Source organism: Diabrotica undecimpunctata, chromosome 5 (genome assembly GCF_040954645.1).
Source record: "Diabrotica undecimpunctata isolate CICGRU chromosome 5, icDiaUnde3, whole genome shotgun sequence".
Lineage (NCBI taxonomy): Eukaryota > Metazoa > Arthropoda > Insecta > Coleoptera > Chrysomelidae > Diabrotica > Diabrotica undecimpunctata.
Window position 1 is genome coordinate 135,014,011 of NC_092807.1, and position 27,763 is coordinate 135,041,773.

Here is a 27,763-nt window from a genome sequence, read left to right on the forward strand (position 1 = left end):
TGAAGTAAACTACTATAAAGTGATAATAAATCTAATTACACAAAGTAAATACACTAATATAACTTACCCGATACACTAAATCTAATTTATAATCCTCTAAATATTAAAAATATCACTTATAAAAGAGCCTTTTTAGTAACCGTGTATGAGCTGTGTCAGACATAACCAAAAACAGTTTTATGACATTTCACTGCTTCCAACCGAAACTAATAAACTACACAGAACTTAAAAATATGTTACTCTAGGGAACCGCAGGGGCTGACAGCGCAGTTAAACGGCCGAGTTATTTATAATGCCTTTGAATGATGCCGGTACTTAAAAGTACCGTTGGTACACAAAGGGTTAATATTAATACGGTACAAAAAGGAAAAATCTGGAACAGAAATGAACTCTTCGAAGGGGAACTATTCATATTCATGAATAAAATTAACTATAAAATTTAAGGTATATTACTTACCTATGTAATCTAATCTAGCATCTACCCAGTATAACCTATTGGCGAAATAATCGATTGTAATACCATTAGGCCACTCAACTTTATCTCTTCCGAAAAGAGTCATATTGCTACTTCCGTCCAAATTAGCTCGATTCACTGAAGGATTTTCGGCGGACCAATCCGTCCAAAACATGTATCCGTGGCTGGGATGTAAAACAATACCTCTCGGTTTATGCAAAACCGTTGAATTCAATATAGTTCTCCGCATTCTTCCGCTATGATTTATGTTCGTTCTAATAAGTTCAATTTTGGCACGGACGCCATCAACGAAATACAAAGTTTTAGATATCCAGTCGAAGGCCATACCTTCGATTGATGATATATCGTTCGACACTAAAATTTCTATAGCATTTCCGTTAACGAAACATTGTCGTCCAATAGTGTCATCGGCTATATCTGCCCAGTAAACGCAATTATCTGCCATGTCAAAATCTATTGCGATTACATTCTTCAAGTTTGGCACCGGTAACTGTTCTAAATTCTTACGTATTAAGTTATATCTGGAAATGTTTTCCCTTTGAGCAAATAAAAGAAAATCATCCACTTCGTGGAAAGGACAAGGAACTATGTCTGGAAGGTAGTGAGATTCAAAGCCGCCTACACAACTATCTGCAGCTATTTTACGGTAGCCTTTGGTACGGTTGTAAAAGTTGCCCGGTTTGCACGGAGCTGGAACTTTGTATACATCAAGTGACGTGGCAGATTTGTCTCGAATGCAGCGTGGTGGGGAACCAACTCTGACAAATCCAAAATCACTAAAAAATTATATAAAATTAATCAAACAATTTATATCTAAAACTAAAACGTATAAAATTGGATTAAAAGTCGGTAACATATTCGACATAATTTTATTATTCATTCTATATGATATGTAACTAACAAAACATAAGCAGATCATTACAAAATTCGGCGCATGAGAGAAGCGGACTGTCACTTTCATCATTTCTTAGTGAGAATAAATTTTGCAGAACAATGGGCAAAAGAAAACATCAATGAAATATGACAGCAGCAAACTAAAAGATGAAGACATAATACAAAAATATTACCAGCGCATACAATTGAAGTTGCAAAAAGAAGAATTAGAGACAGAGGTAGAAACAAATTCGGAAATGACGAAATACGCAGTGGATAAGGCAAACAAAGAAGTGCTTGGATATGAGAAAAAACTAAAGAAATGAAAGCAAGAGATACAATGTTATCAAATTATAATGAAGTTAACACACCAGACTACAGAGAATAACGAAGAGAGTTTGAGAAAATATGTATAGCGCTGAAAAGACAGAACAATGAAAGAAAAATTTAATGTACATACTTGTTGGAAATTAAGTTTTTCTACCCGAAAGTAAGAAAGACAAAAAAGGGTTATCAAAACAAAAGTACTTATCTGAGATTAAGCTAAGGAATACTTACAACTTACAGGTTGAGAAACAGTGATTAAAAATAAGAATTTTGCAAATACATTATCAAATACATACATAAAGAATATTAAATATGTTTTAGGCTTACCATTCAAAATCAAGCAAATCGCATTCACATACAACTGTAGATTTGGGTTGTACGTAATCCAAGCCGTTTAGACACTTTGCCAATGGCATTCTTCTTTGGTAGGTTACTTGCAGTCCCATTACACATGGAATATAATTTCGAAGGCCTTCACTGTGGCTAGGAGACCACATTTTGTAATCATCTTTGGTACATTTACGTTTAAATACTTTGGTGAAATCTACTTTAACGATAATCCATTGGTGGTGTTCTGGTAAAGATCCAAACATCGTGAAAACAGTAGTATTTTCTCCTGGTTCTGTCATTAAACCGTATAATCTTAATTCTTCATTATGGAATTCGGTTTGATTCCAACTTCGACCTTCATCTATAGAATATTCTATGTGACGAGTCTCTCCTTTTGTTTTATAGTATTTAACAGCGGATAGAATACCTCCATGGTCTCCCATATTGAAAAAGTATAATTCTCTTAGCGTTTGACGCCATGTTACTCCACCGTCCAAGCTTATATAAATTCCATAGTGACTTTTCAAATTCTTTCCCAAGACACCTGAAATTTAATAATAATTATCAATCAACAATATAAATATTTTTCAGCTATAGATTGCTAATCGATTTTTTAAAAATATTTTTTAAATCACAAATCGTTGAAAAACAAATTGAAATTATAGTGCAGGCTAATTGAGGAGCGTCTATTCAAAACGACACATGTCCATCATTAAGTGAAAATAAGATAATAGTGGGATTCTATAGAAATTCCTAAACTGAACAAGAATATAAGGTCAGAATCAGCAAAATACATCTTGTCCCGTATTAAACACATAGGAAGATATACATATCCGAGCAAAACAGCACATGTCCCAATCGAGTAATTTGATTGTATATTTCGACCAAAACTACTCATGTCCATGAGTTCATAATATGGACTAGTGCAAATTCTTTTTCAAAACAGCACATGTCCACAAATCAAAGTTTTCTATATTACGCTTTTTTACCTATTTTGTGTGCGGATACTCGGTCATAGAGGGCAATACTAATCCTTTATGATATTTTAAAGTGCTTGTTTACAAAAAAAAATACGATATCTCCACGTTTTGTATCTGTGGTTAACCTATAAAGTGCTAGCACGCAGCGTACAATTATTTCGCTTCAAATACGTTGTTTTTGTTCTGCGAATTTTTAAGAGCTGCATAATAGTTTTATCTTACTCTTTATAGTTGAAAATTATTTAGTAATAAAATATGGATGGAACTGTGGGGCAAATTAACGTTGGCTCTAGAAAACGTTCGAGGCGAGATATTTTAAAAGAAGAGAAGAAAAGGACTAAAAGGTAAGAACTATTTTTAGCAATTCGATTACTAAATTTTAATATGCGTGTTTATTAAAGGTATACCAACAATGACACTGGAATGAAGATATTCGAACGTCCCTGGAAAAACTTAAATTGCAATTCAGTTTCGCTAGAAGAGATTAAGATACAGAGGGAAAACTTTATGGATATTCCAATAAAATTGATCAAGACCAGAAATTGAGCCATGTTATCTCAGTGTATCCACCCCAGAGGAGACGTGGAAGGGATAACACAGAGGAAAATAATGTTAAACCTAAATCATTTCATGCCTTCTATTATTTCCGTACAAAAGGTACGACAGTGCCGGTGTGTAAAAAGTTTACTATGGCTGCTTTAAATATTTCTGCTGGTCGACTACGCACAGTTACCAGATTCCTCGAAAGAGGACAGATACCTAAAGAAAGACGTGGTGGGGATAGAATTTCACGAAAAACGTTGACAAAAAAAAACAAAGTTAAAGAATTTATAGCTTCAATTCCAGCAACTGAAAGTCATTATAATCGTAAGAAATCTTCACGAATTTATCTGGCGTGTGACTTAAATATCAACAAACTTTTTCAAATGTACAATTATGCGCACGACGACTATAAAGTGAGCCTTACTATGTTTAAACACATATTCTACCAAAACTTTAGTATTGGTTTTAAGTCCCCAGCTTGCGATGTATGTGGTACTTGTTTTAATTTAAAGCACACTTTACGTAAAGAAACAGATGAAAAAAGAACAAAAACGTTGACCAATTTACGAATTCGTAAGTTACGTGCTAATGCATTTTACGAATTAGCGAAAGAGTCTCCTCCAAAAAGCATTTCGTTCGCTTTTGATTTGCAGCAGTTTCATCCACTTCCGAAAACTCCAATCCAAAATGCGTTTTATTTACGGCAGATTAACTTCTACGCATTTTGTTGTGTTGGAATGAACAGTCAATATCCATCATTTTATACCTGGGACGAGTCGCAAGCCAAACGAGGTTCCACTGAAGTTGGATCAGCCTTAATACACCATTTACGCCCTTTGGATTTAACAAATTGTGAGCAAATACGGCTTTTTTGTAATGGTTCTGGTGGCCAAAATAAAAATTCGTATATAATGCATATTCTGGCCTGCTAGCTTTTAGAATCGCTGATAAATCATTTATCGGCGAGACTCAGTAAGCTTAAGACTGGTAACTTCATTTTATCTTTATACTAAATTAATTTAAATAACTTATAATGTTACCTAAAGTTAAAATTAAAATCTAATTGATTAAATAAATTGTTGGAAGTGCTTTCTCATGATCTTTCTAGTTCTTTACACTTTAAAATAAATCTTAATGTTTTTTTACTTAAGTTTTTATAATAACTTTTTTATATACATGTATGTTTATCACATGTTCTTTTGCTGTGCTAATTTTGTTAAATTGCAAACTATACCAAGTTTCAATTAATTGATTTATACAACTTTACTCTAAATGTCCAGTTTCGTAAGCTTTTTCATATTTTTAACATCATTGACTGCTACATGTCTTTGTAAGATGAACTGATGATGCTTTCTGAGCAGAAAGCGAAACGTCTTCAATAAATAGATGAAGTAGCCACCTTCTTTGTCTTTTATTTCTCCACTTTGACCGAAAAACCCACCACTCTTCGAGTGTACCTTAGTATTATATATATATATATATATATATATATATATATATATATATATATATATATATATATATATATATATATATATCCTGATGTACAGGTGGTAATAAAAAAAGAAAGTAATTTTGCTGCCTTGTTACTGCTAAATCTTTCAACCTAATTTTACTGCTATAATACTGATACAATATGTTTGATCTCATCATCTCAACTTTTATTATTTACTATGAAAAATATGTAGCAAATGATTAAACATTTAGAGACTTGTAATCTACTTATGATCAACAATACTTTGCTTTTGACCCTATCTACTATAATTATTATTAATAACAATTACGTACCCGTGGCCATAATAAATCCAGGTGCTGATTTACTAGATAAGATCCCCACTGATCTAGTATCAGGCAATAACTGATTGAATTTTTGGCTTAAATGTAACGAACAATTTCTCGTAGTTACACAACCTGACGACTGACCTTCTGCATCGAAAGCGGGTGGCTGAATTAATCTCCAAGTTGCTCCATGGTCGAAAGTAATGACTGATCCCAAATGTTGAGGTCCTAGATGACCACCAACTGGTATTGAAGTAACTCTCGATGCTATGTAAATGCCTGTAAGACCTTCTACTTTATAAACGTCTGCAAATGCTTCTTCTGACATGTGGCTAAAATTAAAAATAATTCATATATATTTCATCTCCTGCATTGTACAGATTTAATTAACAACTGTATTAACTATAATTACATTAAGAAGAGAAGAAAAGATTATATATATATATATATATATATATATATATATATATATATATATATATATATATATATATATACTGAACACCGCACTTCAGCTTACCACAAAAGTCCTAACCAACAAAATCAATAAACTAACAACTTTTATCAGATGAACAACAAGGATTCAGATCCGGAAGATCCTGCGTAGACGCTGTATTTGTACTAAGACAAATCACAGAAAAGGCCATCGAGTACAATAAACCAGCATATCTATGTTTTATAGACCTGACAAAGTCTTTCGATCGCATCCAAGTCGAAGACGTCTTACACCTACAGTATAAAAGAAACATACCAATCAATATTATACAAACCATCGAAAGCATTTACTTCCATAATCGAATACAGGCAAAGATAAATGGAAAACTAACACAGCGTATACCAGTACAAAGTAGAGTCCGACAGGGTGACACGTTAAGCCCACTTGTCTTTAATATAATAATGGACGAAATAATACAAGCAGTACGTAAAAGTCATGGCTACAGAATGGGGAACAAAGAAATCCAAATATTATGTTATGCAGACGACGCCGCATTAATCGCCGAGACAAAAGACGAGCTCCAAAGATTAACACACACCTTCAATACAACAGCCAAAAAATACAATATGATAATATCAGGAGAAAAAACCAAATGTATGACAACATCTAAATACCCACTACGATGTAAAATCGAAATTGATGAAAAATAATAAAGCAGGAAGCAAGGTTGAGATATCTGGGAATAGATATAACTGTAGATGCGCGCCTCCGTGAAGAACTTTGTCCCGATCTCCGAAAGAGTCATACTTATTCAGTTGCATGGAAAAGTTAACATAAATATTATACAAGTCTACGCCCCTACAGCAGACAAGCCAGAAGAAGAACTAGAGCGATTTTATCAACAGCTAGACGAAGCCTTAAAGGTGACTAAGAATCACGAAATTAACATCGTATTAGGAGACTTCAACGCAAAAGTTGGGGAAGGAGCTGTAGATCACGTAGTTGGAAAATATGGTCTTGGTCAGAGAAACGACAGAGGGGACAGATTGATACAGTACTGTCAAGACAAAGATCTAGTCATAACGAATACTTGGTATAAGTTACCACCCAGGAGGCTTTACACATGGAAGTCGCCTTTAGACGGACATCAGGGCATTATAAGGAACCAAATAGATTATGTGACAATTAATAGAAGGTACAGGAATGCTATTACTAAGGTATCTGCATTACCTGGAGCAGACATAGGATCCGACCACAATCCCTTAGTAGCAAATATCAAACTGAGGCTCGCTACAGCTAAAAGAAAACACCAGAAGGCATCAGTAAACATTAGAAAACTCAAAAACAATGAAACAAATGAAGCGTACACAGAGGAAATAAACAATAGGTTCTCTAATATGGCAACTGAGAATGATGTTGAAAAGTCATGGACCACCATAAAAGAATCATTTGATGAGTTGAACAACACTTTTCTACTCGAGAGTAAAACAACTACCAAGAATGAGTGGATGACAGAAGAAATATTAGAGATGATGGAACAACGCAGGCAGTGTAAGATCAGGCAGGACGAATTAGGGTACCGAAATATACACAGTCAAATTCGTAAAGAAATTATAGCGGCGAAGGAGATCTGGATGACTACACTTTGCGCCGAGGCTGAAAGCCTATATAAACTCGGCGACAGCTTCAATCTTCACAAGAAAATTAAGGAAATTGCTGGTGTCTTCAAGAAAAAACAAGTCACTGGTATACATAATGACCAAAATGAATTAATAACGGACCCTAGCGATATACTTAATACTTGGAAAATGTACACAGCCAATTTGTTCAATGATGACAGAACACAAAAACCACCACAACTGGGAGACCATTTGTATGGCCAGAGTATTTTGAAAGCTGAAATTGTACACGCTATCAAACTATTAAAAAGTAACAAAACCCCAGGACCAGATGATATGTACGCAGAAACAATCAAGTTACTTAATGAAGAAAACCTAGACATTATTGTCAAGCTCTTTAACGACATCTACGATACGGGCCAGATTCCAAAAGATTGGCTTCGATCTACATTTATCGCCCTACCAAAAACACCACGTGCGAACTTCTGCAAGGACCACCGACTAATAAGCCTAATGAGTCACTTTTTGAAACTTTTCCTGAGAATACTGCACACTAGATTGTTTAAGAAATGTGAAGAGGTCAGTGGATGGAGTCAGTTTGGTTTCAAAAATGGACTTGGCACGAGAGAGGCGATCTTTAGTATGCAAACATTGATACAGAATTGTCTAGATCAAAGAAAGGATGTTTTTATCTGTTTCATCGATTACGAGAAAGCATTCGATAATGTAAAACATGAATTGATGATAAAATACCTACAAGAGTTGGGATTGGATGCAAAGGACATAAGAATCATTGCCAATCTGTATTGGAATCAGACAGCAACAGTACGTCTTCAAAATTCCAACGAAACAGAAGATTTCTCCATTAAAAAAGGAGTAAGGCACGGTTGTATACTGTTCAATTTATACGTAGAAAAAGCCTTCGCAGAAGCAGTGGAAGACTCTAAAAAGGGTATTAAAGTTAACGGCATATTTATTAATAACATCAGGTATGCCGATGATACAGCCATAGTGGCAGATAACATCGAAGATCTTCAGTGCCTTTTGAATGATCTTAACTCTTGCAAGTGAAGCTCGGGGTTTGAAAATAAATATCAAGAAGACAAAATTAATGATTATAAGTAGAAATGATTACCCCAACGCAAAGATATATGTCTCTGGAGAGGAAATCGAACAAGTCAGGCAATTCAAATACTTGGGATGTTTGCTGAATGAGGGTTGGGACCCCGAGAATGAAATAAAGAGCAGAGTTGAACAAGCCAGAAATGCTTTTTTGAGGCTTCGTAAGTTTCTGACTGATCGCAAATTGGACTTCAACCTCCGATACAAGATGCTTAAGTGTTACGTGTGGCCTGTTCTCCTGTACGGAATGGAAGCATGGACGTTAAAGGCCAGTTCCATTAACAAACTTGAAGTGTTCGAAATGTGGTGCCTGCGTCGAATGCTCAGAATATCATGGACGGACAGGGTCAGAAATGAGGAAGCACTCAGAAGAGCGGGCTTACAGGATAGGGAACTTTTTAATTATGTAAAAAGTAAGAAGACTGCATACTTGGGGCACATTATACGAGGAGAACGATACATTTTTCAGCAACTGATACTCGAAGGGAAAATAGAGGGTAGGAGAGGTCTCGGACGTAAAAAAAATGTCATGGCTGCGCAATATTCGACAATGGACAGGAATCCACAGCTATGAAATGCTTCGCAATGCTGCTAAAAACAGAATTATTTAATCCAGAATATTTAACATCTCACCTGACAAGACGATGTACGGTGGACGCCTACGCAGAAATGCATGGCACCTTAAGAAGAAGAAGATATAACTAGTTACGGAAATGTTGAAGATACACGACAGAGACAAGATCTAACATATCTAAAACGAGACGACTACTAGAAACAACAGAGATGAAAATACCCTGACGAATATCAGGGAAAAGTCTGTTGGATAGGGAAAACAGAAGCGAAAACATAAGAAGAGCATGCAATATAGAAGACATAAATGGATGGGTGACAAAACGGAAACAGGAGTGGAATGAACACATTAGTAGAATGGTAGATGATAGGATAGTACGAATAGAACGAGATAAGTCCCCAAATGGACGAAGAAGTACTGGCAGACCAAGAAAAAGATGGTGAGATAATTTCAACAATTTAGGAGGCTAATATTGAAGAAAAAACAGCCTTTAAAGCCTACATACAAGAAGGAAGAAGATCTCCAATATACATCTTTTATTGTAGTTCTGTTCTTTTCCAAAATCTGTACATTTTTAAAATCAAAAGAATGACTATTTTCTAGAGAATGCTTAGCTAAGGTGGTAATGTTTGATTTGTAGGTTTGTGCACTATGCTTGTGTGCAACATCCCTTCTATGTAGATTTTGGTGTGTTTGCCCAATATTTTTTGAATTACAATCTTTAAAATTTTCTTTATAAACATTGGGTTTAAATTTTGAAAAATATTTTCCGGAACATTGATGTTATAAATTCCCAACATTTTTGACATTTGTTCAGAGAATCCATTAATATATGGTAAGGATATATAGTATTTGTTTGAATCAGTGGCGTTACTATTATTATTGCTAGGCATAGGTTGGGTTTGTTTTGGATTGATATCGGAATTAGATTAATTTCTGATAATATAACTTTTTTTTTTAATTACAAGGTTGTAAAATTCTGGTAGATAATTATTTTTTTCTAAAATATCTGTAACTATAAATAACTTTTTTCAGATTGAAATCTCAATAGGAATGGTATTGTAGGCCAGTCTGTCAGCAAGACTGAATACAAAACTTCTTTTATGAGACCAGTTGTAGCATTTCAAATCACCTTGTATAAGTTAAAACACCGAAAAAGTGTTTTCAATGTTTTTGCATCGCTGCGGTTGATATAAACACATTTTAAAGTTTGTTCATATATCACAGATGTGTATTTCTTCGGTATTCCTTGAGCGAGAGTTACTTTAGGATATTATGCGCGTCAAATAAATAGGAATTTAACCGTTTATGTTTTGTTTATACCGTGTTGGGCGAATGATTTTTTAAAATTCCTCACTATTGGTAAGGCCGGCCGCTGTTACAGGCGTTTAGTTTTATCGGAGTCCGAATTTTTCTTCAAATTCGTAATTTTTTCATTTTTCGTCCTTTATCATGGGAAAATGTGTATTATAGTAGCAGTGTGAAGTTTTATGTGCAGTTAATAAGGTTTGAAAGAGATTTTGTTGAGATCAGACTGCGGTGTGTTTAGTCCGAAAAGAACCCGGCAAATTTGCTGAAAAAAGTGAATTATACTCAATGTAATATGTCAGTTCTGAAAAAGTAATCACTATTTTTTATTTTTATGTCGTCTCTCATCTGAGATATTTGTAAAACGGCGTTTACAACAACTTTGAAAGATACCCACATGTGTTCCAGTTTTTAAAGAAGCCAAGTTTCAAAGTTTGCGTCCAGTGCCCAACTTCCAGCCTCATTTTGTTTGTCTTAAGCCATTTCAGACCATCTTTGCAGTTTGGAGATGCATTTGTTTGTATTTGCAGTGTAAGTCGAGTTCAACCTCAGAAATTTTGAAGAAATAAGATTAACATTTAGTGAAATCCAGGTAACTGTTTTTTGTTGAACTTTTGTTGAACACTAAAGTGAATTATAAACAAATGACTTTTAAACAGGAAAAAGGAACGGATGAGTACGATCTCCTACTGTCAAATATTCAGGGACCAAATCAATTTAAAATGGATTGTTTATTTGCTGATTATAAGGAGTCTGACTTGAAATTTCTTTGTATGACTGAGACGTGGTCAGCTGATGGCGAGGTGATTCATTATAGTTTTCCAAATTTTAATATTGTAAATTCTTTTAGTAGATCCCAATATAAATGTGGTGGCGCTATAGATGCATTCAACAATCTCTTGAGTAAAGAAACATGGCAAGATGTTTATCATGCAACTGATGTTGAGAGTAAATATAATGCCTTTCATGATAAATTACAGTTCTATTTCAATATTAGTTGTCCTATTAGAAAAACCAAACATTACCAAAACCAAATAAAAAAAACATGGGTCACACAAGAAGTAAAATCTTCTTCAGAAAGTCTGAAGGATTTGTATATTTTGAGTAAGGCATACCCTGACCTAAAAACTATATACAGGCAAAAAAAATATCAGCACAAAGTTCTTGTTGAGGCCACAAAGGGTCAGTTTTATTTTAACAAAATCTCTGAATCCTCTAACAAAAACAAAACCACATGGGCTGTTATAAATGAACTTAATGGAAAACAAAAAAATCACAAAAATATCTGTCTAAAAATAGATGATACTAGGATTACAGATTCAGATATAATATGTAACAAATTTAATGATTACTTTATAGATGCACCAATAGATATAATTAGTAAAATAATTCAATCAGATTTAAATTTTCAGCATTCCAACGATTTTAATCAAAATAGTTTGTTCATATCCTATGTAACAGAGGAAGATATCTTAGACATAATAAAATATAAAATTAAAAACAAACCATCGTGTGGTTTTGATGAAATATCAGGTATAGTAATTAAGAAAATTGCGTCTCAGATTTTGACACCACTTGCTCACATTATAAATGCTTCTTTTAATGCTGGTGTTTTTCCCAGTTTGCTGAAAACTTCTATCATTTCACCGGTATTAAAACAAGGTGATCCTGAATTAATGTCAAATTTTCGACCATTGTCTGTTCCATCTGTGATATCTAAGATTATTGAATATGCAATGCTAAAACAACTTTTATTATTTTTAGATATCAACCAAATTATCACAAAGCATCAACATGGATTTCGAAATAAATTTTCTACTTCCACAGCCATTAACAGTTTCTATGAGGAAGTCTTAATCTCTATTGAAAACAGTGAAAATCCAACTGCCATTTTTTGTGACCTCAGTCGTGCTTTTGATTGTGTGCAACACGATGTACTCCTCGATAGACTGTACAGATATGGTGTTAGGGGAGTTGCCCATAGTTGGTTTGGTTCCTATCTGAAAGACCGGCATCAAATAGTTAGAGTGAAAAATAACTTCAAGATTTCAATGTCTGATCCGATTGTTAATAAAAATGGGGTACCACAAGGCTCCATATTGGGCCCGATATTATTTATTTTGTATATTAATGAACTACCAAATGTAATGTCTGATGCATTTGTATCAGTTTATGCTGATGACTCAACAATGCTATATCGCGATAAAGACATAAATTTTTTACAAGATAAAATATCAAACTCACTGAAGACCTTCTCTGATTGGTCCAGTAATCAGTCGCTCCTGTTTAATGTTCACAAAACTAAATTTTTATCATTTACATCTCGTTCAAATTCTACTAAACCAAATTTAAGTATTTCCATTAATGGTGAGGGTATTTTGAGTTGTAGTGATGTGAAGTTTTTAGGAGTTACTTTCGACTCTCATTTATCTTTTAAGACTCATTGTTGGAATGTATGTAAAAAACTCAATTCTAAATGTTATCAATTGAGAAATTTGGGTAGAATACTTAGTCTGCAACACCTTCGTCTTTTTTATTTTGCTGAGGTACAATCGACAATGAGTTACGGTATAACTGTCTGGGGTGGCTCTTCTAGTATAAAGGACGTTTTTAAGGCCCAAAAGCGTATTGTCAGATGTATTGCAGGTGTTCCGTATGGTTGGTCTTGTAAAAACCTATTTAGAGATTTAAATATATTAACAGTGTATGGAATTTACATTTTGGAATTATTGGTACTAATTCATAAAAATAAAAGAACTTTTTTATGTAACAGTGATATTCACTCACACAACACAAGAAATAAGAGACAGTTTGTAGTACCCTATCGACATTTAGAAATAAGTAGGAAGTCATCTACTGTCTCTGGTTTACTACTGTATAATCAACTTCCTCAAAAATTTAAAAACATTCATTCAACTACAGCTTTTAAAAACCAAGTCAAAGAGTACCTAGTGACCATGTGTCCTTATACATTAGGTGAATATTACCAGAGTGTATCTGTGAATGCCCAAGCTGCAACATAACCAAATTTAATATTATTTTAATTATATTATGATGTCCATATTGTACGTTTTATATGTATTTTAATGTTTTAAATATTTTTAGTGTATTGTTTTCATTTTTTTTGTAATGACTTTATAGTGATTTATATTATACTTTGTAATTATTTAAAATTTATATTTATAATTTTAGTTTTGACTTGCTTTGTAAACCTTGTTGTAACTTACAGTCAAATAAACTATCTATCTATCTATCTATCTTTTAAGGTAAAAATAGACATTTTCTATTAATAATTTCTTTCATAACAGGTTAAGAAATTGTAATAATTAAAATGATAGATGTTAGGGTGTGGCCTAGCTGTCATATAAATTGTTCTCAAGTTTTAAAATTTAGTGTTGATATCTGATAGCTAGCTTTATTTTTTTACATTTGACACATACCTAATCATAACTGAGATCTCGTTTTGTTTTTGTTTTTTTAAAAAGTTTAACCACTATGCATAGTTCCATTTAAAAGCTATTTTTCATTTCTAATTTTTTCCGTTACAAATTATCGCCCATTAACAATTGTAAGTTCTTGTAGTATCTCCAATTTCTGGAGTTTACGAACGGATAGTAATATAGTAAGTTTGTTTTTTGTATTTTATTATTACTATTTCCCCAAACCCAATTCTTATTAACGCCACTCAAAAATATTACGAACAAAACTTTGCAAGAATTAAAATGGGACAAGAAATCACCTCTCCTTTTCAAACAACAAAAGGACTAAGACAAGGCTGCTGTCTGTCACCCACCTTATTTAAAATCTATTTGGACAGATCCTTAGTGAAATGGGTAAAAAAATGTAGAAACATGGGAATAACGGTGGAAGAAAACAAGCTATATACACTTTTCTTTACGGATGACCAGGTAGTAATTGCCGAAGACAGCTACGATCTTAGCTATATGGTAAGAAAACTGCAAGAAGAATATGAGGTGGCAGGTCTAAACATGAATATGACAAAATGTGAATATCTCTCAGTGGGAACAGATGAAATATGTGACCTAGTCTTGGAAGACGACAAAATCAAAGGCGTGCAATCCTGCAAATATTTGGGGGTCATTTTCAACAAGAAGGGAAATAGCGCAGATGAAATCAGGGAAAGAATAAACAAGGGCAGAGCAGCAACCCGTGCCTTAAACTCTCTTCTCTGGCAAAAAACAATTCGACGAGAAACCAAAAAACACATTTACGGTAGTATAGTCCAAAGTATTACACTTTACGGTTCGGAAGTATGGGACGTCACCAAAGCTAATAGAAACAAACTTTTGACGACAGAAATGGATTATCTGAGACGAAGCTGCGGTAGATCGAAACTGGAGAGAGTTAGAAACGAACAAATAAGAAACGAAATGAAAATGGAGAGAAATATCAATGATGACATAGAAAGAAAACAATTAATCTGGTTCGGACATGTTAAAAGAATGCCAGAGTACAGATGGCCTAGGAGAGTACTGGAATGGATCCCTCCTGAAAGAAGAAAGAGAGGACGACCACGGAGAAGTTGGCGCAACGATATTGATGAAGCAATGGCGGCAAGAGACTTAGAAGAGGCAACTGCATATGACAGAAAAAGATGGAAATTGGGGGCGGAGAAGCGGCGACAGCCGTAATAAATCCGTTATTATATATATATATATATATATATATATATATATATATATATATATATATATATATATATATATATATATATATTATTACTATTTATTTTTGTAACTGTGGTGAGATAATAAATATTTAATTTTTTCCCTAAACCAATTTGTTAATTTCTTTTAAAAAAGTTTCTAACCCCTTTTTGTGTTTTTAAGAATGAAGAGCTTTTTCTTTCATCCAGCAGGAAGATTCTTCTAAGCGGCGTCCATTTTAAATAGCTTGAGAACCTTCTTGTACTGTGATTATCCCAGGAGATTCATGTAAGCACCCGTTTTGCTTTACTTTTTGTAGTTGCCAAACTGCAATCGGTTTGTTTTGATTACCCTATCTCTAGCCCCATAATTTCTGTCCCCAATTTTCAACCCCTTATAGTAATACCCTATGTGGTAGGCAAAATAATCGCTACACAGTTAGTAGTTATCAGTCGGATATTGTTGTTATACTTGTAAATTTAAATCAAGAAAAGTAATTTTATTGTTTTTTTTTTATAATTCATAATTAAATTAAATGTAAATGAAAATTATTGAATATTTGAAGAGTATAATCGCATTCCAGATCAAGAAATCGATTATTGTTTAGCCACGTCAAATTTTAATAGAATTCTTTTTTAAATCTAGAGAAATTATTCAATTTTATGTAATGACATACACTATAGATAATGACATATCGAATACATCATTATTTAGAGCCGTCTCATTAAACTAGATGAAGAAAAGGATATTTTACATATTTCATCTCCTAAAACTGCCAATAGAAACATTACAGAATGAAGAAATCTCTAGAGAGAAATATTATTGATTAGAAATTAGATTAGTTCAGAAATTATTGTCAGATAGTATTAATTAGATAAAATTTAGAATTGAACATAATTTTTTACTTATAAGACTTCTGTAAATTGTAATTTGATAATTACGATACAAAAAGTAGTTACGAAAAAAAATTTACACAAAAATCAATATTTTTACAAAATATTACTTACTGAAGCCAAGTGTCTTGCCAAGTAGTTAAAGGGAAAAAGACGAAAACATCCTCCAAGGACAACGTGAATTTGACCTGTTTTCCATTGCCAGCTAAACTTTCTGAGACGTATAAATGAGATGTCGTGTTCGAATGGCCTGCTGCAACAAGAGCTCTGGTATTGGTCACATCGACGATGAAGTAACTTTTGAATTTTTCTTTGGAATCAAAGATGCATAATGTTTGAGCCCCTAACTTGTAAGAAACGTATAGTTGCAGCTCTCCCTGAAATGTTAAACGAGATTATTTTGTAAAAATAAAAATGTATTTGAAAATTAGAATGTGAAATTTGTTTGTTTCTATATTTTAACAGATTTAAAAAGGTTCTGAAACCGTTGTCTTCTGGCATGCCAAAGTTGAAAATTATGCTTATATGGGATTAAACTATACTTTATTGTACTCCAAATTACATTTTATAACTATTATTTGACGTTTCGAATTTCACTCTCTTAATAGCTTTTCTTTTAACACAATACATTAACACACAATATAAAAACATACAATACATAAATACACAAAACAATCTGAGCCAAACGCCACCCTCAGAATTTTCAACTAAAAGCATGGCTATCTGCCTACAAGATCGAGGCCAAGTAAGTCACCTATCAATTTCGTAAACAACCTTCTTCTTCTTCTTAACATGCCATACACCAACGTGCGTAGGCGACTATCTCATTACTAGAATTCTGTTCTTGGGGGCGTGACACAGCTCGCCTGTATTGTGTATTCCTGTCCATTCTTTAATATTCCTTAACCAGGATAATTGTTTGCGGCCGGCTCCTCTTCTACCTTCGATCTTCCCTTGTAGGATTAACTGTGGTATTTCATATTTTGCTCCTCTCAATATGTGCCCAAGGTAACCAATCTTGCGTTTTTTAATTAATTCAAAGAGTTCTCTTTCCACGCCGGCTCTCTTAAGGACGTCATCGTTTCGAACTCTATCCACCCAAGGTATGCGCATCATTCTTCTCAATGACCACAAACCACCGTAAACAACCAACAAATTTAAAATATTATTTTTTAAATCGATTTCCGGAGTGGAAATCGAAACGTCAAATATTAATTGTAAAATGTAATTTTCAGTACCATCAATTATGGCTTTATCCCATATAAACATAACATTTAACTTGTCACAAGAAAATAGTTACAGAACCTCTTTAATATAATTGTATAATTTAGCAAACAAGATTTCACGAATATTTTTAGAATTCCAATTTCTTAGTAATGTAAAAATTTCCGGTATAAATGTAATTTACTAATTCAGATGTGGCCTTGAAAATGTAACCACAAAGATGAATATTTATTTTCCAACTGCTTAAACAGTAAAAAAATTGTTTTGAAGGAAAATGGTTTTAGGAATTGTTTAATTATAAAAACTAGCACAAATAATTTATTACTAATAATTTAACAATTTATGGCATCGTAAAAAAGTTTCTGTACTGGTTATCCCTTCCCATATCAGTTGGCCCACCTATGGAATTTGCAGTTTAAGTCGATTACCATAAACAAATTATACTTTGCATGTTTTTATAAGTTCCCATATTGATCAATATGGCATTTTTATCAATATCCAGTAAAAACATTACCCTCATGTTTTTTTTATTTATTTTCACCAATAAAAAAAACACTAAACCCTGGCTATGCATTCATTTATGTCAACATACGTTGATTTTTTCATAATTACGTTAAATCCAGAGGATTTAATCCTATGGAAAAATGAGATCAAAACAATAACATTGTTAGTTAATGACAAATGTATTTTGTAGTATTGTAAAGCTTTTGCCGTTTGTGGATTGTACAATGGGTCGAGGTAAAGTTGAGAATGGATTTTTTGAATGGATCGATGAGAAAATTTGTTCAATCATTATTAGATTTTTTAATTCTGGAAAATCCAATCCGAAAATCGCGAATATGTTGCAATTGTCTTGCTATAGTGTAAGAAATATAGTCAGAAGATACAAAACTACAGGTTCGGTCGTCACAAAACCTAGAAATGTACGGAAAAGTAAAATAATCGAAGCGGATCGAAGGGCATTAAGACGCATTATAGCAGCGGTCGGGGAACTGGGGTAAATTACCCCAAATGGGATAAAAATTAAATTTTTGGGGGTAAAAATGAAACTTTTGTGAGTAAAAAGTATATATTCTTAATTTGCTATTTTATAAACCTGTTAGTCTTTTTTCAACTTAAACAATTTAGCGACATATGCAGGCCACGCCATCTTACTCTCCACCATTAGAGTGTTCTCGAGTTATATCTTTGCGTAGTAAAGCACAGTCCCGGCCCCGACCACCTGCTCAGTTCGTGCTATGCCGTCAAGATACAAATATATTGACGAGTCAGAGGGCGAGTTTTTACTAATTAGTTGCTGACAAGATCACCATTTTATCATTAATCATCGATACATCGATCAAGGTAAGCTGCAATTTAAAAATTTAATTCAAGTATTTTACAACTATTATTTTCTGTCTCCCTTAAGATGGCAGCAAATAGAAAAAGAACATACCAAGACGAATTCCTTAATTACGGCTTTACATAAATAGAAGACAATGGTACAATGAAATCAGAGTGTGTTGTATGTGTGAAGGTACTGACTTCAGAATCTTTCAAAAAAAGTCAATTGAAGAAACATTTACAATTTAGATAATTTGCATTCACACCTGTCTTCCAAACCGCGAGGATACTTTGCAAATTTAGAAATACCTGTTAAAAGACAAATATTGAATAGCAACTTGTTTGGTACATTTGATCGGCGTCCAGCATCAAGGGCTAGCACTGAAGTAGCCTGATTGATTGCACGAAATAAGAAACCATACACTATTGGTGAAGATTTGGTTAAACCAGCTGCTGTAAAAATGGCAGATTATGTGTGGTCAAAAAGAAGCAAAGAAACTGAATTCAGTGCCCTTGTCTGCGAAAATTGTGAAAGAACAAATTTCTATATTAACAGAAAATGTAAAGGAACAGGTTATTTTCGTATTAAACAGGCTAAATATTTTACTATTCAGCTTGATGAGACAACTGATTTTCGTAGCAATTCACAGCTAATGGTATATGTTCGCTACATAGGTGTAGATAATTTTGAAGAGGAATTGCTGTTTTGTTCTCCTCTCGAGTTGAGATCTCGTGGAATTGATGTCTAGTCTACAATAAAGTAAATGAATATTTCAATGCGCAAAGTTTAAAATGGGAAAACTGTATTTCCGAATCTTTGCATGGAGCTCCAGCTATGCTGGATCATATTAATGGTTTTTCGGCTTTTGTAAAAAAATAACCCAAATATTCAAGTTACTCACTGTATGATCCATCGCCAGGCCCTTATGGTCAAATATTTAAAACCTACACTGGAAGCTGTCATGCATGATGTCATCAAGATTGTAAATTTTATCAAGGCACATGCACTAAACACGCGGCTATTTCGTGAATTATGTCAGGACGGTGAAGCTGAATATACGGACCTACTTTATTATACAGAAGTAAGGTGGCTTTCTCGCGGAAATGTACTAAATCGAGTATGGACTCTCAAAACTGAAGTCGAAATTTTTATGGTTGATTAAAAAAATATTCTCGCAGATAAGTTAAAAACTCTTCCTGGGTTGCATATCTCGCATATTTAGCGGGCATTTTTGAGAGTGAGAGTATAAATATATTAAACAAAGAATTGCAAGGAAAGAATATTAATATCATTTCAGCGAGAGAAATAGTGTCAGCGTTTGGGTTAAAGCTGCAATATTGGAGACAGAAAGTAGAACCGAACAAGACAGCTACTTTTTCAAGGTTAGCTTTGTTTTTGGAAGATTGCGAAAATATTACTTTTGCTGACATCAAGGACACAATTGTAAGACATCTTATCAAACTCAGAAAGCGGTTTTCAGATTACTTTCCAGATCTTGATACACTTACTCTCAGGTGCATTGCAGATCCTTTTACATGTGAAATTGCTATGATACCAGAAGAACCTTCAGGTTTAGCAGAAGGAATTCTTGAACTTCGATCTAATATTCAATTTGAGAGTAAACCAAATCTGTTATCTTTTTGGATGCCAAAAGCTGCAAAGGCTTTCAAAATTGTACATGAAGATGCGGTTAAAAAATTGTTGCCATTTGGAACAACATATTTGTGCGAACAAGGCTTTTCCACTCTAATGAACATAAAAACGAAGAATAGAAATCGATTAAACGCTGAAGACTGTGTTCAAATCGCTCTTACACCAAGTCCCAATTTTGAAGCAATTGTATCGAACATGAAACCTCTCCCATGAAAATTCGCCCCCACAGAAAATATAAGCAAATGATAATTTCTCGTTATTTTGTAATTCATATGATATTTTTCTTGTATGACAAAATAACAACAAATTATCATTTACTTATATTTTCTGTGGGGGTGAAAGTTATGGATTACTAGGTATTACATTGATAAATTGAATAAATGATGTTTAAATTAAATTTTTAATTATTGTTTTTTTTTCAAAATTATCATGGGGATAACATGAAAGATGCTAAAAAGAGGCGATTTCGTTTTTTCTTGCTCTTCGCCATGGGGTAATATCAACTTACACAAAAATATTTTGGGGTAATGATTAAAAATGTTCCCCGACCGCTGCATTATAGCGAAAAATCGACGAGCAAATTATATGGAGTTAGGAGTATGGAGTAGATCAACATGTCACTGAAGTGTGTGTTGGAGACGGTAGGAGTCGCGTCTTTCGCAGGAAAAATGAAGCTTTCCATCCCGACTGTCTGAAGAGAACAGTCAAATTTCCTGCATCTATCATGATCTGGGGCAGCATGTCGTCTAAGGGTGTAGAAAAACTACATTTTATCGATGGGATTGTAAACACAGACAAATATTTGAATATTTTCGAAGAATCTCTTTTACCGATTATGGAACACCGTTTAATATCAGCGGAAGATTTTGTCTTCCAACAGGACGGCGCAGGTTGTCATACCTCGAAAAAGAGTTTAAAATGGATTGAAGAGCATGGCATACCACTTCTGCAATGGGTTTCTAACAGTCCCGACTTGTCCCCGATAGAGACTTGCGAGAAATGAAAAAACCTTTGAGAAAACATCCTTTGAGAAAAGTCCGTCAACGAATTGAAGGAAAAATTGCAAGAAACATGTGATTTGTTTACATTAGAATTTTGTCAGAACTTGGTAAAAACTATGCCTCAATAAATCAATAGGTTTCATTACGTTATAAAATATGTTCTTAAATTTGGAAATTCAAAAAGGTTGTTCGATGCATTAAGACTTCTAAAATTTACGCTGCGCTTTTATTTTTGTTCTCCAAAATTTAATTTTCTTATCAACCTAACGTTGGGCTAACTGATATGGGAAGGGGCTAGTAAATAGAAGAGAAATGTTCTAAGCAATGAAAGAGCTCAAATCAGTTGGTAAATTTAACGGAACTAACTCTTGAAAAATTTAAATGTAGAACTACGAATCCAGGGGGAACTGTCTGCACCTTTTATAACAAATAACAGGCTGCGCCAGAGAGACGCTCTCTCCTGTATACTGTTCAATTTGGCTTTGAAAAAAGTAATACGTATGTCACAAATCACAAACTCCGGCTCAATATAGTGATGAGTGCCTTAAGAACCGGCAAAATAACGCAAGAGATAGAAAACATAACACGTTGTGAAATAAAAAGAGATGAAAGTAGTAGAGGTGGGAAATTATCGATAGAAACCTCTAATTTACATTAAATTACATTAGGACTATCCATAGTTTCCCACCTTTAGACGTTAGCTTATGAGCTAGTTGACTTCAGTCATAATATTACAAGTATGACGTCGAATATTTACATTTTTTAAATTTCGCATAAAGTAAAAACTGATTGAAGGCAATAAAGCAAATGTAAGTAAACAGTTTAATTAGTAGTAATTTGATAATTAATTCTGTTTTGACGAATACAGAATAACAAGCTATAATAATTCTGTATTAAGAAGAGTGTATGCCACGTCTCAAATCATAGTTTATTATTGATCAATACTTTAATTTTGGATAAAAAAATACTACTACTTAAACTGTTTTTACTTACATTACGTGATACGTATTACTATGACTGAAGTCAACAAGCTCATAAGCTAACGTCTAAAGGTGGGAGATTTTCGATAATTCTAATGTAATGTAAAGTAAATTATAGGTTAATATCGATAATTTCTCACCTCTACTACTTTCATCTCTTTTTATTTCACAACGTATTATGTTTTCTATCTTTTGCGTTATTTTGCCGGTTCTTAAGGCACTCATCCCTGTATAACAAATCACAAACACCGGCTCAATATATAACAAATCAGTGCAAACCCTTGCCTATGCTGATGATATTAATATTGCTGGGAGAACGGAAAACGCTGTACGAAGAGAACGTAAATAAGTTTCTTATGTAATATGTGTCGTGTTTAATATTAAATTCTTCTATTTCTTTGCAATTTTCATCCGTACTTTAAGTGTTCTTTAGCTGTCTTGATCTGGGTTTCTACTAGTTTCTTCATTTGCTTGTATTTTCCTTTATATGAATTTTTGTATTTTCGTTTTTCTTCTATATCCAGTATTTTTTGGCACTTGGTTCTTTTCTACCCACGTAAAGCACAGCGTTAAGATTGCCGCCTTTATTTAGTTCAAGGCACTAGTAATTTCTTTTTTGAAGCTTCTGTGAATGCTTGTGCAATTGATTCATGTATTTGTTGTTGACATTTTCCTCCTGCAAGCTTTCGACAAATCTAGTCTCAATTTTACTTTTTTTTCTGTTGTTTTCTCAGTCTAATTTTAACGTTGGCAAGAAGTAGATTGTGATTGGAGTCTGCATCAGCACTTTTTCTTCTTCCTTTGCCCTATCCGTTTCGGACGCTGGCTATTAACAAGGCTATTTTGACTTTGTTTACGGCACCTCTGAACAGTTCGGTCGATGTTAGTCCGAACCATTGTCGCAGGTTATGCATCCATGAGTGTCGTCTTCTTCCCGGTCCCCTCCTACTTTCGATTCTTCCTTGGACTATTAACTGTAGCAGCCGGTACTTAGTATGCCTCATGACATGTCCGAAGTACTCAAGCTTCCGTTTCTTTACGGTGAAGATTATTTATTTGCTTTTGCCTATTCTCTGCATTACTTCTACGTTAGTGATGTGGTCTGTCCAGGATAAACGAAGAATACGGCGATACATCCACAGCTCAAAGGATTCTAGTTTCTTCAGGGTGGCTTCCGTTGTGGTCCATGCCTCTGCTCCATAGAACAAGACCGGGAAGACATAACACTTTACCAGTCTTAATTTTAGTTCCATTGAGATTTTGCTTGTGAACCACTTTTTCATATTGTTGAACGCGCTTTTTCAATCAGCACTAGAATATGTTTTCAAGCTTTTAATCCCATTTGTAAATATTTTGTTATTTAGAATGTAATCGATTTAGTTTTTAATCAGATTATTTTCGTTGCCTCCTGGTGCACTCCATGTATAAAGTCTCCTTGGCGGTAATTGATAAAAGGTGTTGGTGATGAGTAGTTCTTTCTCTTGACAATATTGTACTAATAGGTCTCCTCTTTCGTTTCTTATTCCTGATCATAATTCAATACAATATCTTCTACTTTCCCGTTACCAATTTTGGTGAAAGTCGCCTATTATTATGTTGACTTCATAGTTTTTTTTGTTTTTTCCTTAGATGTAAATCTGAATAGAATAAATCTATGTCATCATTACCAGTGCTGCTTGATGTTGGAGTATAATTCGAATTATGTTTATGTTTATTCGGTGGGTTTTCAACTGTAACATTATTATTCTTTTATTATAGGGAATAAAGTATAAAGTTGGAGACATACTATTGTAGTGATTTTTTAATCATGATTCCTACACCATTTTTGTGATCATCAGTACTGCTACCCGAATAATACAAAACAATGTCGTTATGATAACATTGTTCAGCACTGGGCCATCTTACTTCGTAGAGGCAAAATATCTCTATTGCAAGTCTGTTATCTCTAGTGATACTATACTTCATTCAATTTCAAGATAAGCTCGAGGTAAACAGTTTCAGACAGGTAATCGGTGAATGTGTTATGCAGTCACAGCTTGTCATTGGTTAGAAATTACTTCGAGCTTATCTTGAAATTTAATGAAGTATAGTTGTCCAGTTTTAGATAATGTTCGTACATTCCACGTTGCAATACGATTTATATTTATTTTGTTTTTCCGCCCGGAGATTCTTTGCACCCCTGTTCCATTTAATAAACGCCAGGCAGTCGAGGCCGTTTTGTTTTGATCTACATTAGTGATTTTTCTTGAGATATCCTTAGGGATCTTTAATGCAGTGGTTTCTCGTTGCCTTCTGCATCCTTATGCGGTTGCCAATTCATGGTTTATCCGCCCTTGAGACCGCTTTGTCAATCTCAGGACAAAACAGTGCCCTTCCACTTACCATTCGCCCGAAGCCGTGGACCAGTAAGCTCTCTTTCTCGTCAGCCCCGACACCTTACCTTCCAGTGAGGTTGGTTATCCAATCTCCAGTAGGGAGAAAAAAACGTTTTATAGTCAAAAAATTACTTTTTTCACCTTTTACAAATATTTAAAAAACCGAAGCAAACTCAGCTGTATGTCTTCAAGGATTCGTCATCAGCCATCACTCTTGTACCTCTAGAATCTTCAAAAACCTTCATGAGAACTGGCCTATATGGAGAAATGTAGATAATTAAGGAAGCCGACATCGGACACCTCACAGGGATAAAGGCAAACATAATAAGGTAATGATAGATACAGTTTGACTAGAACTTTTAACTACAAAACCAAATAAAACGACATAGATAAAATAGAAAATCTTAAATTTTCGAATATTTATGTTTAAGAACTTAATTCTCTAATTAAAACAAAATAAAAAATTTTATTGCTGCTACACCCACTGTTACCTATTTATTAAATAAAACAATTAACATTTGAATGTTTTACGTAAAACCCGGATACGACTAAAATTTCAAGTTTGTTTATATCTAATTCCAAATTAAAAAACAGTTTCAATTACAAGTTTTGATAAGTAACATAATAAAATAACTACAACAATCATTAATATTATCACAACATTATAATCTTTGAATACTCTTAGTCATACACACCTAAATAAAATCTAACTCCTATAAAAAACACGGATCGATAATGAAACAAAGGAAATTATTAAATTATTAATCATTTCTTCATAGTAAACAACTCTCAACTTATGCAATTCTTATTTAAAATCACAAAAAGATAACATTTATTACGAGAAAAAATATTTATGACTGAGATCAATAGTAACAAAAAGCGCAATTAATTAAATACATATTATTAAGTTCTTAAAACATTTAAACAAACTTTATATCCATTATAGCAGCAAATTCCAAAATATTCATTATCAGTTGGGGCTACAGCCCTTCGTGAGCCTTGGCCCGCCTCAAAACATTCTTCCACCCTTCCACGTCGAGTGTCTGTCTTCTCCATCCCCTTACTCCAGTCTGTCTTAAATCGTCTTGCATATTGTTCAGATACCTGTGTTCAGGTCGCCCCCTTCTTCTTCCTACCGGCCTATTTGGCATGGTTATTTTAGAAGGACCACTTTCATCCATCCACATAACGTGGCCCACCCATCTTGGCGGTTTATTTTGATGGGTTTCACGATATTTGCATCACCAAAAAGGTCTATAGAGTTCGAAAATATATCGCCTTCTCCACAGACTCTAATCGTTAACTTCGCCATATATGGTCCTCAATATTTTTTAAGATTCGTAATAACTCTTCATTTCGGGTCGTCATTGCCCGTGTTTCCGATCCATAAGTGAGCACTGGCCGTATTATCGTTTTATAAAGTTTGCAGATTGTTGCTCTTGACATTTTTATCGCTCTTGGTTGAAGGCTTAGGCCAAAATAACAGCGGTTAGCCATGCATATTCTTTTTCTTATTTCTTTGGATGTGTTGTTTTTGCAGTCAACCAATGACCCTAAGTATTGACATTACAGACAAACAAATTTAAGACCAAGCAGGGTTCAGGGTTGCTCGATCCACCATGGATAATTTATTTACATTATACAAAAAAAGCACAGAGAAATTGAAAAACTCCTTTAGTTTTAATAGACTTATAGGAACAGAAATAATCTCTCCGTTCAAAACAACTAAAGGTTTGAGACAAGGATGTAGTTTATCACCCACCTTATTAGGGTGGTATTTATCTAGACAGATCCTTACAGAGATGGGTGAGGAAATATCGAAGGATGGGAATAACGTTGGAAGAACAGGAGCTTTTCACACTATTCTTTGCTGACGACCAAATGGTGACTCGAGGAAGACGAAGATCTTAGCTATATTATAAGGAAATTAAAAGATGAATACTACAAAATATGAATATCTAATAGTGGCTAACGACGAAACACCCGATATAAATGTAGAAAATGAAAAAAAAAAAAAAAAAAAAATAAGGGAAGAGTAGTTACACTAGCGTTAAATGTTTTTCTCTCTCTGGAAAAAGTAAATAAAAACAGAACCAAAAAACATATGTATAGAAGTATTTTGGTTACACTATCACTATTCGGTTCGGAGGTTTGGGATGATACTGTTACGATAAATAATGACGCATTATATGACTCAAAACTGTAAACATGTTTTTCTAATAACTATTTTTTTAGTAGGCAATATCCAAGGGACCGCTACGCTAAAACCAGTTCCATGGCATTCGAGATCATTCAGCAAAAGGGCGTCGACCGAATTCTAGTAAATTCGCCGCTCAGCTAAAAGACCAGTCCTTGAGTGACCTTCTCGTCTATTCGATAGAATTCCGTTCTAATGGAGAAGGTCATCGATCCTTTTAGACAACGGATATTTAGTATATATGGGACATTTTATGTAGAGAGTTTTCAGTTTTTTAATAACAGTTTTGAACATCGCGTCGAGTTTTTAAAATGTAACGCACGTATTGTAATAAATGTAGATAAATTATATAATTATTAGTGTGAAATAAATTAGTTATATTGTACAAATAAAGACTTTAAATAAACTTATAAGTGTTATAAGTAGATATGATAGTGAAATAAAGTTAGATTTTAATATAGTCGAGGAGAGGGAAAGGACAGTTGACATAGTTCGGACACGTAAAAAATGACGACTTATTTCTCAGTAGATCGTTGTGGAAGTAATTTGAATATTTGTAATAAATCTATAGATTCCTAATCAAACTATAGTAGGAAAAATGTAAGTATAACTGCGGTTCGAGAAAAATCGTGAACACAATTTTTGAAGTACAAAATGGTCATATTTTTCTTGTGCTATACACTTAGTAGAGTTATCTGAGACAGTGAGACAGTAAAAAGCACAAAACCTACCAAATTCTTGCAGTAGGATGGATCTCAATGAAACTTTTTTCATTCGATTCGTAAGAGTGTCAGGAAATTGTATGAACAAAACTGATGATGTGGAAGAAAATTGCATTATTGAACAAGGAAAATGCATTTCCGAAGTGCCATTTCTAAGTGATGAAAAATTATAAATTTGTAATTCGGAAATAACTGTAATTCGAATATTTAAAGGCTCCTCCCACCCAATGAGACATTTCTTGAGTTTAGCAAAAACTGCCTAGGTCATATCTCCTCTTAATTGGATAAATACACACATCAAGAATGTCTAAGGAACACCACTATTGTTGCACTTATTTCAATAAAAACTTTTTCTACCTCAATT

General features: G+C 33.8%; 1 protein-coding gene across 1 annotated transcript in view; it reads right to left on the bottom strand.

Annotated features, from left to right (window-relative positions):
• The window catches only part of LOC140441825 (sortilin-related receptor-like), a 148,299-nt gene that overhangs the window by 38,066 nt on the left and 82,470 nt on the right, over positions 1-27,763 (bottom strand). The window contains exons 5-8 of the mRNA XM_072532762.1: positions 16,038-16,300; positions 5,317-5,639; positions 2,003-2,549; positions 458-1,251 (exon numbers count right to left, since the gene is read on the bottom strand). Coding sequence (XP_072388863.1) covers positions 458-1,251; positions 2,003-2,549; positions 5,317-5,639; positions 16,038-16,300 — 1,927 coding nt within the window. The remainder of the gene's footprint in view (positions 1-457; positions 1,252-2,002; positions 2,550-5,316; positions 5,640-16,037; positions 16,301-27,763) is intronic.